Source organism: Enhydra lutris, unplaced genomic scaffold, assembly GCF_002288905.1.
Source record: "Enhydra lutris kenyoni isolate GAN:26980312 unplaced genomic scaffold, ASM228890v2 scaffoldscaffold17, whole genome shotgun sequence".
Taxonomy (NCBI): Eukaryota; Metazoa; Chordata; class Mammalia; order Carnivora; family Mustelidae; genus Enhydra; species Enhydra lutris.
The window spans coordinates 32,008,838-32,020,984 of NW_019154101.1; the positions used below are offsets into that span (position 1 = coordinate 32,008,838).

General features: G+C 42.4%; 1 protein-coding gene across 1 annotated transcript in view; it reads left to right on the forward strand.

Annotated features, from left to right (window-relative positions):
* The window catches only part of LOC111147693 (ARFGEF family member 3), a 169,302-nt gene that overhangs the window by 136,906 nt on the left and 20,249 nt on the right, over nucleotides 1-12,147 (forward strand). Inside the window, exons 23-26 of the mRNA XM_022503919.1 lie at nucleotides 1,496-1,640; nucleotides 3,147-3,269; nucleotides 7,847-7,950; nucleotides 9,641-9,785. Of these exons, the coding sequence (XP_022359627.1) occupies nucleotides 1,496-1,640; nucleotides 3,147-3,269; nucleotides 7,847-7,950; nucleotides 9,641-9,785 (517 nt within the window). The remainder of the gene's footprint in view (nucleotides 1-1,495; nucleotides 1,641-3,146; nucleotides 3,270-7,846; nucleotides 7,951-9,640; nucleotides 9,786-12,147) is intronic.

A 12,147-nucleotide genomic window follows, 5' to 3' on the forward strand; every position in this document is an offset into this window, starting at 1 on the left:
AATAAACAAACAACCAAAAAAACCCCACATTTTATTTCATTTGTATAAAATGTCCATAATAAGCAAATCTAAGGAGAGAAAAAGTAAGTTAGTGATTGCCTAGGGCAGAGAGTAGGGTTTTGTGGAGGGAATGACTACTGGCACGTGCTGGCTTGGGGGCATAGGCAGGTCAAGAAAATGTTCTAAAATTAGATTAGTCATGGTTGCACAACTCTCTAAATCTGCTAAAAAACACCAAATTGTACAGTATAAATGGGTGAACTTTATCATATGGGATTTATATCTCAATAAAAATGTTAAAAAACGGGGCGCCTGGGTGGTGGCCTGAGTTAAAACCTCTACCTTCGGCTCGGGTCATGGTCTCAGGGTCTTGGGATCGGGCCCCGCGTCAGGCTCTCTGCTCAGTGGGGAGCCTGCTTCCTCCTCTCTCTCTCTTTCTCTCTCTCTGCCTGCCTCTCTGCCTACTTGTGATCTCTGTCTGTCAAATAAATAAATAAAATCTTTTTTAAAAATGTTAAAAAACATGAAATAACCAAGCTATCAGAAGGCAGAATTGTAAGGGTGGATATAACAATAAGATATTATAATACACAGTCTACAAGAGACAGATTTTACATTCAAAGGCACAAAGATTGAGAGTAGAAGAGGTGAAAATGATATGCCATGCAAACAGTAACCATCAAACGGCCGGGGTAGCCATATTAACCTCCAGCCAAATGAACACCAGTATGACAAATATTATTAGAAACAATCTTTGGGCCCTTGGGTTAGGCAAAGATTTCTTAGGAATGACACCAACATGATCCATAAAAAGAGAAGTTGATGAATTAGATTTTGTCAAAATTAAAAACTTGTTCTTTAAAAGACACCATTAAAAAAATAAAAAGACAAAGTCAAAGCTGTAAAAAAAAAAAAAAGAGTAAATCATGTATCGGAGGAAAGATTTGAATCTAGAATACGTAAACAGCTCTAACAACTCACTAAAAAAAAACAGTGATGAGGGGTGCCTGGGTGGCACAGGCAGTTAAGCGCCCAACTCTTGGTTTCGGCTCAGGTCATGATCTTGGGGTCATGAGACTGAACCTATGTTGGACTCTACGCTCAGTGTGGAGTCTGTTTGAGATTCTCTCCCTCTCCTTCTGGCCCTCCCCATCTACGCGTACATTCACTCTCTAAAAATAGATCAGTCTTTCTTTGAGAAAAGACAATAATGAGAAGACAAAAAGGTTTTTTAAAAAAAACAGCAAAACATTTGCAGATGGCAAATAAGCATGTGAAAAGTTGCTCAACATTAGTCATTAGCAAATGCAAATTAATGCAATATGGCGGCTCATTTAAGGAGATTTTTGAGTGGGTTTGGATGAATTCTGGTTTTTCTTTTTTCACTGTAATGAACCCAGAAATAGGAAGCGGAGAAGTATATCCCCCTTCCCAGAAATTTTCCTCCTGCTTTTAAGGGAAAGATTTTTAGTGCCACCCCCTTTGCCTCTGCCAGGTCGTGACATCCATTGGCGAGCTAGTTGAGGTGTGTTCCACACAAATTCAGTCGGGATGGAGGCCCTTGTTCAGTGCCCTGGAAACTGTGCACAGTGGAAACAAGTCTGAGGTGAAGGAGTATCTGGTCGGTGATTACTCCATGGGTAAGAACGTGTGTTTGATTTTGTATCCTAAATCTTTAATGAATGCACTTATTAGTTATAAAGTTTTGGGTGGCATCTTTAGGATTTGGATCATGTGATCTACAAACAGTCAATTTTACTCTTTCCTCTCTGACTTGGATGTGTTTTATTTATTTATTTATTTTTTCCTGTCTACTTGCTCTGGGGAGTATTTCCAGTACTATATTAAATAAGGGTGGTGAGAGGAAAGAATGGGTAGATGATTTTTATCATAAAGTATGAATTCTTGATGCCAATTTTCATGCTATCAAAAGGAACTGAACAACAGGGCAGGCTACCATTCAGCCATGTTTTCTTGGTAGGAAATGAACCTGTTCTAGCAGGGGCACCCATTCTGAGTTCTGCTGGCAGACCAAGAACCCTAAGCATTATCAGGCCCTGCTCTCACTGATAGGTTAGACCAAATGCTGACACTTCTGTCTTTCCAGTTTTACATATCTGTGTTGAGTTCATTCCTAAAGCCAAAAAAGCAAGCATTATTTGCTTCCTAGTAAGAAGCAAAAAAGCATCATAACACAGTTGAATCCCAGTTAGGGAAATTGAGCTTAGCTGGAAATGAATGGGGACCCATAAAGCAAGCCAAGAGACCCAACAGGGGATGCACAGGACTCAGCATATAGGTAAGCTAAGTCTTATTGCATGGCTCAGATTATCATGGCAACATGGTGAGGACAAACCAGATTGTAAGGGCAGAAGACACAGAATTAAGGCAAATTCCTGTGCAGGCTACCGTGTGCTCTCAGCCTCCCCCGAGGGTCCCACAGAGCACACTCTGCTCTGGGAGTGAAAATGCAGCAACATGAGTCTGATGTTCCTCCCCAGCGAAGCCCTTTGGAGACCCAGCTAAGAGCTGGCCATCTAAGTACCCCCTGACCAGCACCTACCAAAATCCCAGACTCCCCAGAGGAAAGCCAATGTTCAGAACAAACCATGTTGTTTTCATAGTCTAGGCACCGTGAACCACCCTCATCAGTTCACTGTTGCCTAGGAATATTCTGAGAACCAAGTTCCCAGATGTGAGCCAACGGCCAATCTTGTAAGCCAGCTTTTCTAAGGATAGCAATCTCGAGCCTGTTAACTTTCTCCTGCACAGTTGTGAATCAATTAGTATATGCCATCAGGGCTTATCTAAACCTTCCCTTCCCTATAATTACGTGTGTGGAATCCCAGAGGTCTGCGTGTTTCCCAAGGATGTAGACCCACCCATTGCCACAGCGCTGCACTTAGTGGGCTTTGCCCTCCTGTCCCTGTGGAGGAGCTCTCTGGTATTTGTAGCCTTCCTGCAGCTCCCCCTGCAGGCAAAGCTGAGAAGGACAGCATTGGAGCCAAGCTCCCTGTCCCCTCAAAAGGCCAGGAATTTCCTCCAGTGGTAGGTCTTTTCCAAGTCTTCATGGAAGGTGCTGCGAGTATGGGCAACCTGAAGGGTAATGTTGATGTTCTTAATATTCTACAACCTTCCTCCCTTAGGAAAGAGCCAGGCTCCAGTGTTTGATGTATTTGAAGCGTTTCTCAATACTGACAACATCCAGGTCTTTGCTAATGCGGCCACAAGTTACATCATGTGCCTTATGAAGTTTGTCAAAGGACTGGGTGAGTGGAGTCTTCTTGTCGTCCCTCACGACAACTGGAGGGCCCTTTCCTGGGTGACCGTGTGTGAAAAACCCTGGAGACAGGCCCACTGCCTGCCTAGAGCCAGTAAGCCCACTGCCTGGGCTTTAAGCAGATGGCGGTGTGCGTTGTGTATTCAGAAGCAGAAAGCTTACTGTAAAAGCAGCTGGGATTCTGTCCAGGGTTGCTATTTTTCATCATGTTCCTGGAATGCTCTTGTAGTGTAGCATGTTTTCAATCTATATGTTACTTGACTCCAACTTCGTTTTGAATCTTAAAATATTCAGTATCATATGCTATAATCTTCCTGACATGGGAGCTGCTGTCCTCAATGTCACATAATTAGCAGCCTGAGCTTGAGTTTCCAGCTCCTCCTAAGCAAAAATTTAGGATGCCTACCCCTGGGCCATATTAATCATAACATTTCTTTGGAGGGTAAATTCCCCCTTCTCTGAAATACACAAGGCCTGATTTTCCACTTCACTGAGCAATGCTTGAACAAAGGAGAGCCTTGCTATACAATTTGACCTGCTGAAGCAGATTTTTTATGGAGCCCAAGTTGATCTGGGGTGAAACAGAAGAGAGGGCAGTTAGTGAAATCAAAAATTTGAGAAGGACTTGAAGTCTTAAAGTTTTGAGAACCTCACCAGGGAGTACTCTTAGACCCTGAGGCTAAGAACAATTTGAAGAAGAACAATATAAGGTTCATAATTTTTTTTAAATGTTTGCTAAATAGTCAACAGTTCACTTGCAGAAAAAGACTGGACACAAAGAAACTAGGGGACTTCATTCATGTTCCCCTTCTTGGGGAGCAGGAACAAAAATGCAAGTTTCAGGATAGAGGCAACAAGTCTGATGTATTGACCATTGTTATTATAGTCTATTATGTATTACATGTGCCTCATTCTGTTGTTACATATACCCCAAAGAATGGAGGACTGAGCAGGACAACCATGGCCACTTTCTCATCGATTTTACAAACTAGGCTTCAGAGGACGATTTCTTGTGATCTACAGCATCAGATTTTATTTATTTATTTTAACTCTGCTCTATGTTAAATAAAAACCAAGTAATTTAGTATCTCCATCACAAGAAGATCTTTAAGTATGAATCTTTGTCTCAGGTAGTAGAAAATTCAGTTCTTCTATAGGAAAAGCTCACCCTGGGTGGCTTCTTTGTTCCCTTCCCCCTCTGAATGGCACCCTCACAGTGCTCTGACACTGGACATAGGGGTGGGGTGTGAGGGTCTCACACCATGCAATATTCTGTGACACCAGCTGGGTGTCCTATAACTCAATTCAGTTCTGGCACTCCCCGGAGTTAGCTCAGACTCCACAGGTTAGGGACTCAGTCCCACAAGACTCCCCCCTCCACTTCACATGCCAAAACAAAGGTAGATCCCCGGGTTACCCACAAGTCTGACATGGCTACACTTTGGGGGTTCCATGAGCCCACCCCTTGGATTTGGTTAATTGTTGGAACAACTCATAGAGCTCAGGATAACATGTTCACCCTTTCTTATATAATGAAGGATATAATTAGGGATACGGATGAATATCCAAAGAGATACATTGGATGAGATCCATAAGGGTCCCAAACACAGGAGCTTTTGTCCCCATGGAGTGAGGGTGTGCACCCTCCCACAATGGAGATGTGTTCACCAACCCAGAAGCTCTCTGCACCCCATACTTTTGGAATTTTATTTAGGTTTCATCACGTAGGCAGGACAGATCTTTAACTCTGTTTCCAGGCTCTCTGCCCTAGGATGTGGAAAGTGGCTAAACATTTCAACTTCTAGTCGCAGTTTGGTCTTTCTGGTGACCAATCCACATCTAAGAGCGCACCACGTGTTGCCTTGATTAGAAGACCTTCCTATCATCCAGGAAACCCCAAGGAGTTAGGAGTTCTGTGTCAGGAATTGGAATCAAAGACCAAACATTAGACCACAAGATGCTTCCAGTACTCTTATCGCTTGGGAAATTACCAGGGTTTTAGGGGCTCTGTGTGGGGAACTAGGAACAGAGACCAATATATGTATTTGCTACTATGACACAGTCTTGTATTTCATTTAAGAATAATTACTGGTATTCTCTTATTCAGTGAGCAGTTAGGTGCTCACCGTGGGGCACAACAGCCCATATGTACTGCGAAGGTGTAAAAATGAACAAAACACGCTTCCCGCCTATGAGAGGCTCACAGCCTCTTCTCAGAAGCACACATAAATCAATAACTACAATTCAGTAAGATGAATACTTTTGTGGAGGATAGTAAAAAGAAAAAAAGGAAAAAGGCATTTAAGCAGAAATAAACAAGCTCCTGAAAGAGATATTTGGTAGTGGGGGCCTGTGCAGGCTTCAAAGAGGAAGTGACATTTGAAATTTGTGGAGTAAGCTATAGGTTTGCTTTTCTAAAAAACAGGGTATATTGGAGGTACCCACAAAAAAGGTATAATAGGTGACGAGTTGGAAAGAAAGGAAGGGGGCATTTGGGGAAGGTTCAAGGAATCCAGAATGTGTGGGGAAGTTTTCTTTTTTAAGAAATAACTTAGAATTTTTTTTAAGATTTTATTTATTTATTTGACAGACAGAGATCACAAGTAGGCAAAGAGCCAGGCAGAGAGAGAGGGAGAAGCAGGCTCCTCACTGAGCAGAGAGCCTGATGCAGGCCTCAATCCCAGGACCCTGAGAACATGACCTGAGCCGAAGGCAGAGGCATAACACACTGAGCCACCCAGGTGCCCAGGGTTTCTATGTAAAGAATGATACAACCACATGAACTCTGGCAGACTGATGCCCCCATACATGGGGATGGGCAGCTGCAGGTAGAGAGATAGGAGACAGGATGTGATTGGCTCCAGCTCATGGTAGAGGTGGGATCTGTGAGGCTTGGCCCTGCTCCAGTGGAGGCTTGGACTGGAGGAACTGAGCACCACTCTCTGCTTCCCTTCCAAGGACTGGTGTTACCCAGAAATAAGGTGTTCGAAAGCTGAGCAGATTAGGTGTGGAGGAAAAGAACAAGTTATGAATTCTATCTTTGGACATTAGATAGGTTGAGCTTCTGTGAAACTCCATTCAAGTGGAAATGCCTAGCAGCAAGTTACAAATTTGAGATTTTATCTTAGGGAGGGAGATAGAGGCAGCAAATAAAGATGCAGAATAATTGGTATGTACGTGGAGGATTTTTTTTTTTTTTTCTGTGAATTATAAGGGGAGTTACTTGTGTGGGGCATGGAGTCTGCAGGAACCAAAGAGCTTCCGTTGCCAAGCTGGCTATGTCCTGCCCCGGACTCCAGGGGGCGCCATTTGCACAGACTTTGATGTGAAACACAGCGGCCTTGGTTAAAAAGACAAAACAAAAGGGGATGCTCACTTTGACCAACAGGCTAAGAAATGAATTTATTTTTAATTTAATTTAAAAATTAATTTATTTTAATTCCCACTGGGTTATTTCAACATGAGTTTGACCTAGTCTGTGTTTTTATGTTGTAAAATATGTTAACGCAACCCAGGGGCTGGCCAAACAGTGGCCTGCAGGCCAGAACCAACCTATCAATAGTTTTTACAAATAAAGTTTATTGGAACACAGCCATGGTCATTTGTCTGTAACTATTTTTGGGTTACAATGGTAGATTCAAGGAGTTGTAACAAAAACATGATGACCCAAAAGGCTAAAGTATTTATTGTCTCGCCCTCTACACAGATAGCTTGCCAATCGCTGATCTAAAATACAACTGTTTATCTTTTCTAAGGAGAGACATGCCTCTTTGTCTGAATTTTAACTAATGCCTCATAATTAGGTGTGTTTACCCACAGGGGAGGGTGCCTAGTGGCTACGACTGTAGACAATTAGAAACAATTACAGTACCGTGGAATGATTTTATTAAGAGTATGAAATAGATTCATTACATGAGGATAAAACTGGTATTCCTCAACTATTTACTTATAGGAAATCTAGATGCTCTCCAGATCTGTGAAATCTCTAGATACGTACCACAAGAAAAATAGAAACCATTTCAATTCCATTCAGTAGTCTCTATCCCCAAGCCCCAGATGTTCAGACTCTACCCAGGGACTTAATTTATCATCACTGTTTAGCACTGAACACTGGCAGCAAATGGGTCCTTTTCCAAACAGACAGTGACCTAGCACTTCCCTCCAGCCCAGCGTGTGGACTGTCACCAGGATTGTTCTTTATCATCAAGCTTCACAGTCACACCACCCACAGCAGGGACACCATGAAGGGAATTCCAATGGGGCCAGGTACAAAAGAACTCTGGCCAGCCAGGAACTGTGGTAGAATACGGGGAAAGTATAGGTTAGTGAAGAGGGGAATTACAAAATGGGTTAATCCCAACAAAATAAGAATGGTATCATTCCCAACTGCATGTACACCAGGCAGAGGAAAAAAAAATGACTGAAACGATTCATCTCAGGGTCACAGAGTTCAGGATCATTTTTTCTTCTATTTTAGCCAACGTTTAATGAACGAATGTTGTGTGAATAAATAGGTCTCCCGTTGAAGGGCGAACGCAAAAGTAATTTTGTCTGTCTGTCTTCCAGGAGAGGTGGACTGTAAGGAAATAGGAGACTGCGTCCCCGGACCCGGAGCCACATCCCCAGACCTGTGCCTCCCAGCCCTAGATTACCTCAGGCGCTGCTCTCAGGTACACTGAGCTCCAGGCCCTGAAACCCACCTCAGATGATACTCAAAAACCTGCCTGAATGTCTTTTGCCGAAGCCCAAGAGAAACACTTTCTGTTGATTCTGAGAAGATTGGGGGCTTAGATCTGGAGTAGAAATTTTTGTCCCCACCTCTTCCATGAAGGAGAGAAAAACGGAATAATCATGTGCTGGTACACACAATTGAATTGAAATCTCTGAAACTTCTCACATATACTCAGACACAGAAACTGTCGTAATCTCTATATTTTCGTCAGGATATAGGGAGAGAGGTCATGAAGTCCTGGGAAGTCTTCATGATAGGACGTGGATGGTGGGGATGCCACCAATGAAGAGAGACGAAAACAAAAGAGGGGCACATTCTGTCAAGATCTAGTGAAGAAATCCCATGAAACTACACTTGTCAAAGGGAACAGCGCCCTTCATTGTGCTAAACCTAGTAATTGCCATTATCCCAAGAGGATGCTCCCTCCTGAAGCCCTTTCTCCCCCAGGCTTCAGTAATGCTCAGTAGTTGCCCCCTCCTATCTTTGCGGGTCATGTCACCAGGCCTCTTCCAGTCTGTGGAGCCACTCCCACGGGGATAGCAGCAATAGTGTGAAATCCCAGGGCTTTGGAAAGGATCCCCAGCCCCAGCTTCTTCCCCTAGCTGCCTCCACAAGGCCCCACATGACGGGACCCCATCTACCTTTTCACCCTCAGATCCTTCCCTCTTGCTCTGGGCTCCAACCACACTGACTCTCTTCCCCTCAGATACATGGTGCCTTAATGTTCAGGGCCACGGCTGTTCCCTCTGACTGGAATGGCCTCTCCCTGCATCTCCTTGCGACACTCCTTATCTTCCTGGCTCTCATCTGAAACACGACCTCCTCAGAGAGACCAGAGCTTGAGTATCGATCAGCTCACCACCAGTGCTCCCACATACCCTGGTTACTCTAGTATCACCCAATATTTTCTATAGCTTTTATGTCCAAAATTTTATTTATTCTTTGTGAAAGGATCACCGTAAGACCCCAGAACAGGAATTTTGTCTGTCTCACCCACAACTCTTTTCCTAGAACAGCAGGCACACTTCTAATCCATGAAGATCCTTGGGCATTTGGCCCAGTAATGAGGATTCCTGGGGGGCTGGGCTCTAGCAGTGAAGGGAATAAAGAACCCAGGGCAGTCTGTCAGCTCTGCTTCCATACCTTCATCTGTCCCCCGTGGCCCACAGATGCCTCCCTTTCCCCACTTACTGTTGGCCTCCTGGCCCTGGTGTTGAAGCAAGGGAAGGGGAAGTCAGTCTGGTATCCCATTTACCTAGAGACCCTCTTCTCAGTGATCCCCACAGAACACTTTCCCATAGGCAGAAACTCTTGACATGTTTTGTGGTTCCCTGGGTCAGTTTACAAAAGTCTATAAAACTCATAGGTATTTGAGATGCTGAAAAAGTATCCCTAGAGCCTTTTTCCCTCTACCACTAAATGCTATTTCGTCGGCTCCACGGGATAAGAAGCCTCTCATAAGCTACTGTTTGAGTCCAAATCACGAACAGCCTCAAACTTCCATACGTTGGGAGCTTCTCTGGTTTTCCCTAACCCCAGTATTGCTGGTATACAATTTTATTCTTCTTCAACACCCAGAGTGCAGCTTTTTCCGACATATAATTGCAATTTGGTATTCCATTATTTAGTTACTGGCCAAAATCTACAAAATGCCCTTGAAGCCAATATTCCTTAGTGGGCGACTCGCTAGCTTGCCTCGAAGACTTCAGGAGCAGTCGGCGAGCAGCGAGGATGGAATGGAGTCAGTCCTGTCGGATTTTGATGACGACACTGGTGAGTTGACTGACTGAACTGAACGAGGTTATTTGCTGTGTTTGTATTCCCAGAAACTTGAGCCCTGAGTTCAGTAGCTTATAAATCGTAAGAATGATCACGCATATGTTGCTACTGTTTTTAACTTTAACAGCACAAGCCTACCTAAAGTTTCCATGGACTGTTTAAAAACATCATTTGATGTCTTGTCTCCAAACCCATCCTTTTTAGATGGATGCCTCCCTCCAAGCTCTGTGCGGATCTGCAGACTCCACCAAATATAGTTTCTAACTCCGAATTCTCTATAATTTAGCAAATTGGAATGTGGTTGCATTGGTACTTAAATTGGCTGGTAATTGTCTTTAATACCTTCTAGGAAACACAATCATTATATAATTACTTCCTGCAGGACTATTTGGTTAGAGACTGGGGAAATTAAGCCACTACTGAAGAGAGAATCTATTTGTGACTGGTGGAACTGAAGGCTCATTAAAAGAATAATTTTAAAGAATGTGTTTCAAATTAGTTCCCATGTAATTTCCTGTGGATTGGAGCTCAGTCTAGTAACTTTGGGAAATTTTCAGATGGGTTAAATCACGCTCATGCTTGTCTTCTGATTCAGTCGACCCTGCCCTGTTCTAGATCTAAAAATGGAAATTACATCCTTAAAGGGGACTAATAAGTGGCATAGGTTGATTCACACCCTTGCAAAAGGAGTTTCGGGGAGAGGTTGTTTTTAATTTGCTTCTTTGTTTTTAATTTTTGTTTTATTTTTCTGTTATAAATTCACTTAGAGTAGCAAGAGGATTTATAGTTTTCCATAAGGATTACAAACAGTAAAGCCTCACTAGTTGAGACTAATTTTAAGGAAAAACCATAGGAAAGAATAGCTAATGTAGAGAACTATTAAGATGGAAATTGGCTAGATGTTGCTCAATAGAGGTTTCATTTAATGATTAGTTAAGAATTTTTACTTAGCCTCTTAAACCTCCAACCCAGACAATTATAAACAGAAGCTAGTGTTATTTATCTATAATACAGTCTTAAACTGTTGTAAATGGTTTGTGTACGTGGCAGTCAGCAATCCTCTTTCCATTCATGCAAATCATTAATCCATTGGGTTTTTTTCTAGGCACTCCATTTTTTAAGGATTAAGTTCAGCCAAGACCTATCTAAACTTTTCCACATTATCAATTCATTGAGATCTTTCAATTTATAATTATATATGAAGCATAGCTAGCTCAGACAAAAGAATTGAAAACAAAGTCTTCAACTTAGTATTAAAAATTGATATGCTCTTAGATGTTATTCCTCTGGTTTCCAAAAGCAAATAACTTTTTTTTCTTATTGAAATTTCAAACGTGTAAAACTAGACTGGTATAATGAACCTTCATGTACCCATCACCCAGCTTCAGCTATTAACTTATGGCCAATCTATTACATATATTTACACATACACCCTCACTCTATTTCCTCCCTCCATTCACATCCGCTACTTTATATCAGATCCCAGACATTATAGCATTTCATCTGTAAATGTTTCAGTATGTGATCTTTGAATATAACAAACATAATCATAATTCCACTATCACACCAAAAAATTAACAGTAATTATTGAATATCAAATTCAGTGTTAGCATTTCCCTTTTCTTATGTCAGTGAATTTCCAGGACTGGTCTAAGATCTGCACTCTATGTTTGGCTGATAGGTCTCTGAAGTCCTTTACAATCTCTAGATTTTCCTCTCCAACTCTTTTTCATTCGCTCTTCATTTGTGGAAGAAGTGAGGTCCCATGTCCCATGGAGTTTTCCATGTGGACTTTATTGGTTATACCCCCTAGAGTGGTGCATAACATGTGATTCTGGCTTCTGCCTTTCCTATAAATTAGCTTATTCACACTGCTTATATTCTGAGGTTCATGAGCCTTTGTCCCCTAGTTTTATTATATTTGCGGTTCATGGGTTTGGTGTAGCTTCCTACACCAAATGAATCTAAATTTGAATGGGGATGTTCAAAATTGTGGAAGTAGACTTTTCTTTTTTTTCTTTTCTTTTTTTTTTTTTTTAAGATTCTTATTTATTTATTTGACAGAGATCACAAGTAGGCAGAGAGGCAGGCAGAGAGAGGAAGGGAATCAGGTTTCCCACTGACCAGAGAGCCCGATGCGGGGCTTGATCCCAGGACCCTGGGATCACGACCTGAGCTAAAGACAGAGGCTTTAACCCACTGAGCCACCCAGGTGCCCCAGTATATTTTTCTTAATGGGAATATTTATTTTTTAAAAGATTTTATGTATCTACCTGAAAGAGAGAGAGTCAGAGAAGAGTGTGAGCAGAGGGAGGGGCAGAGGAAGAGGGAGAAGCCGACTCCCCTCTGAGCAGGG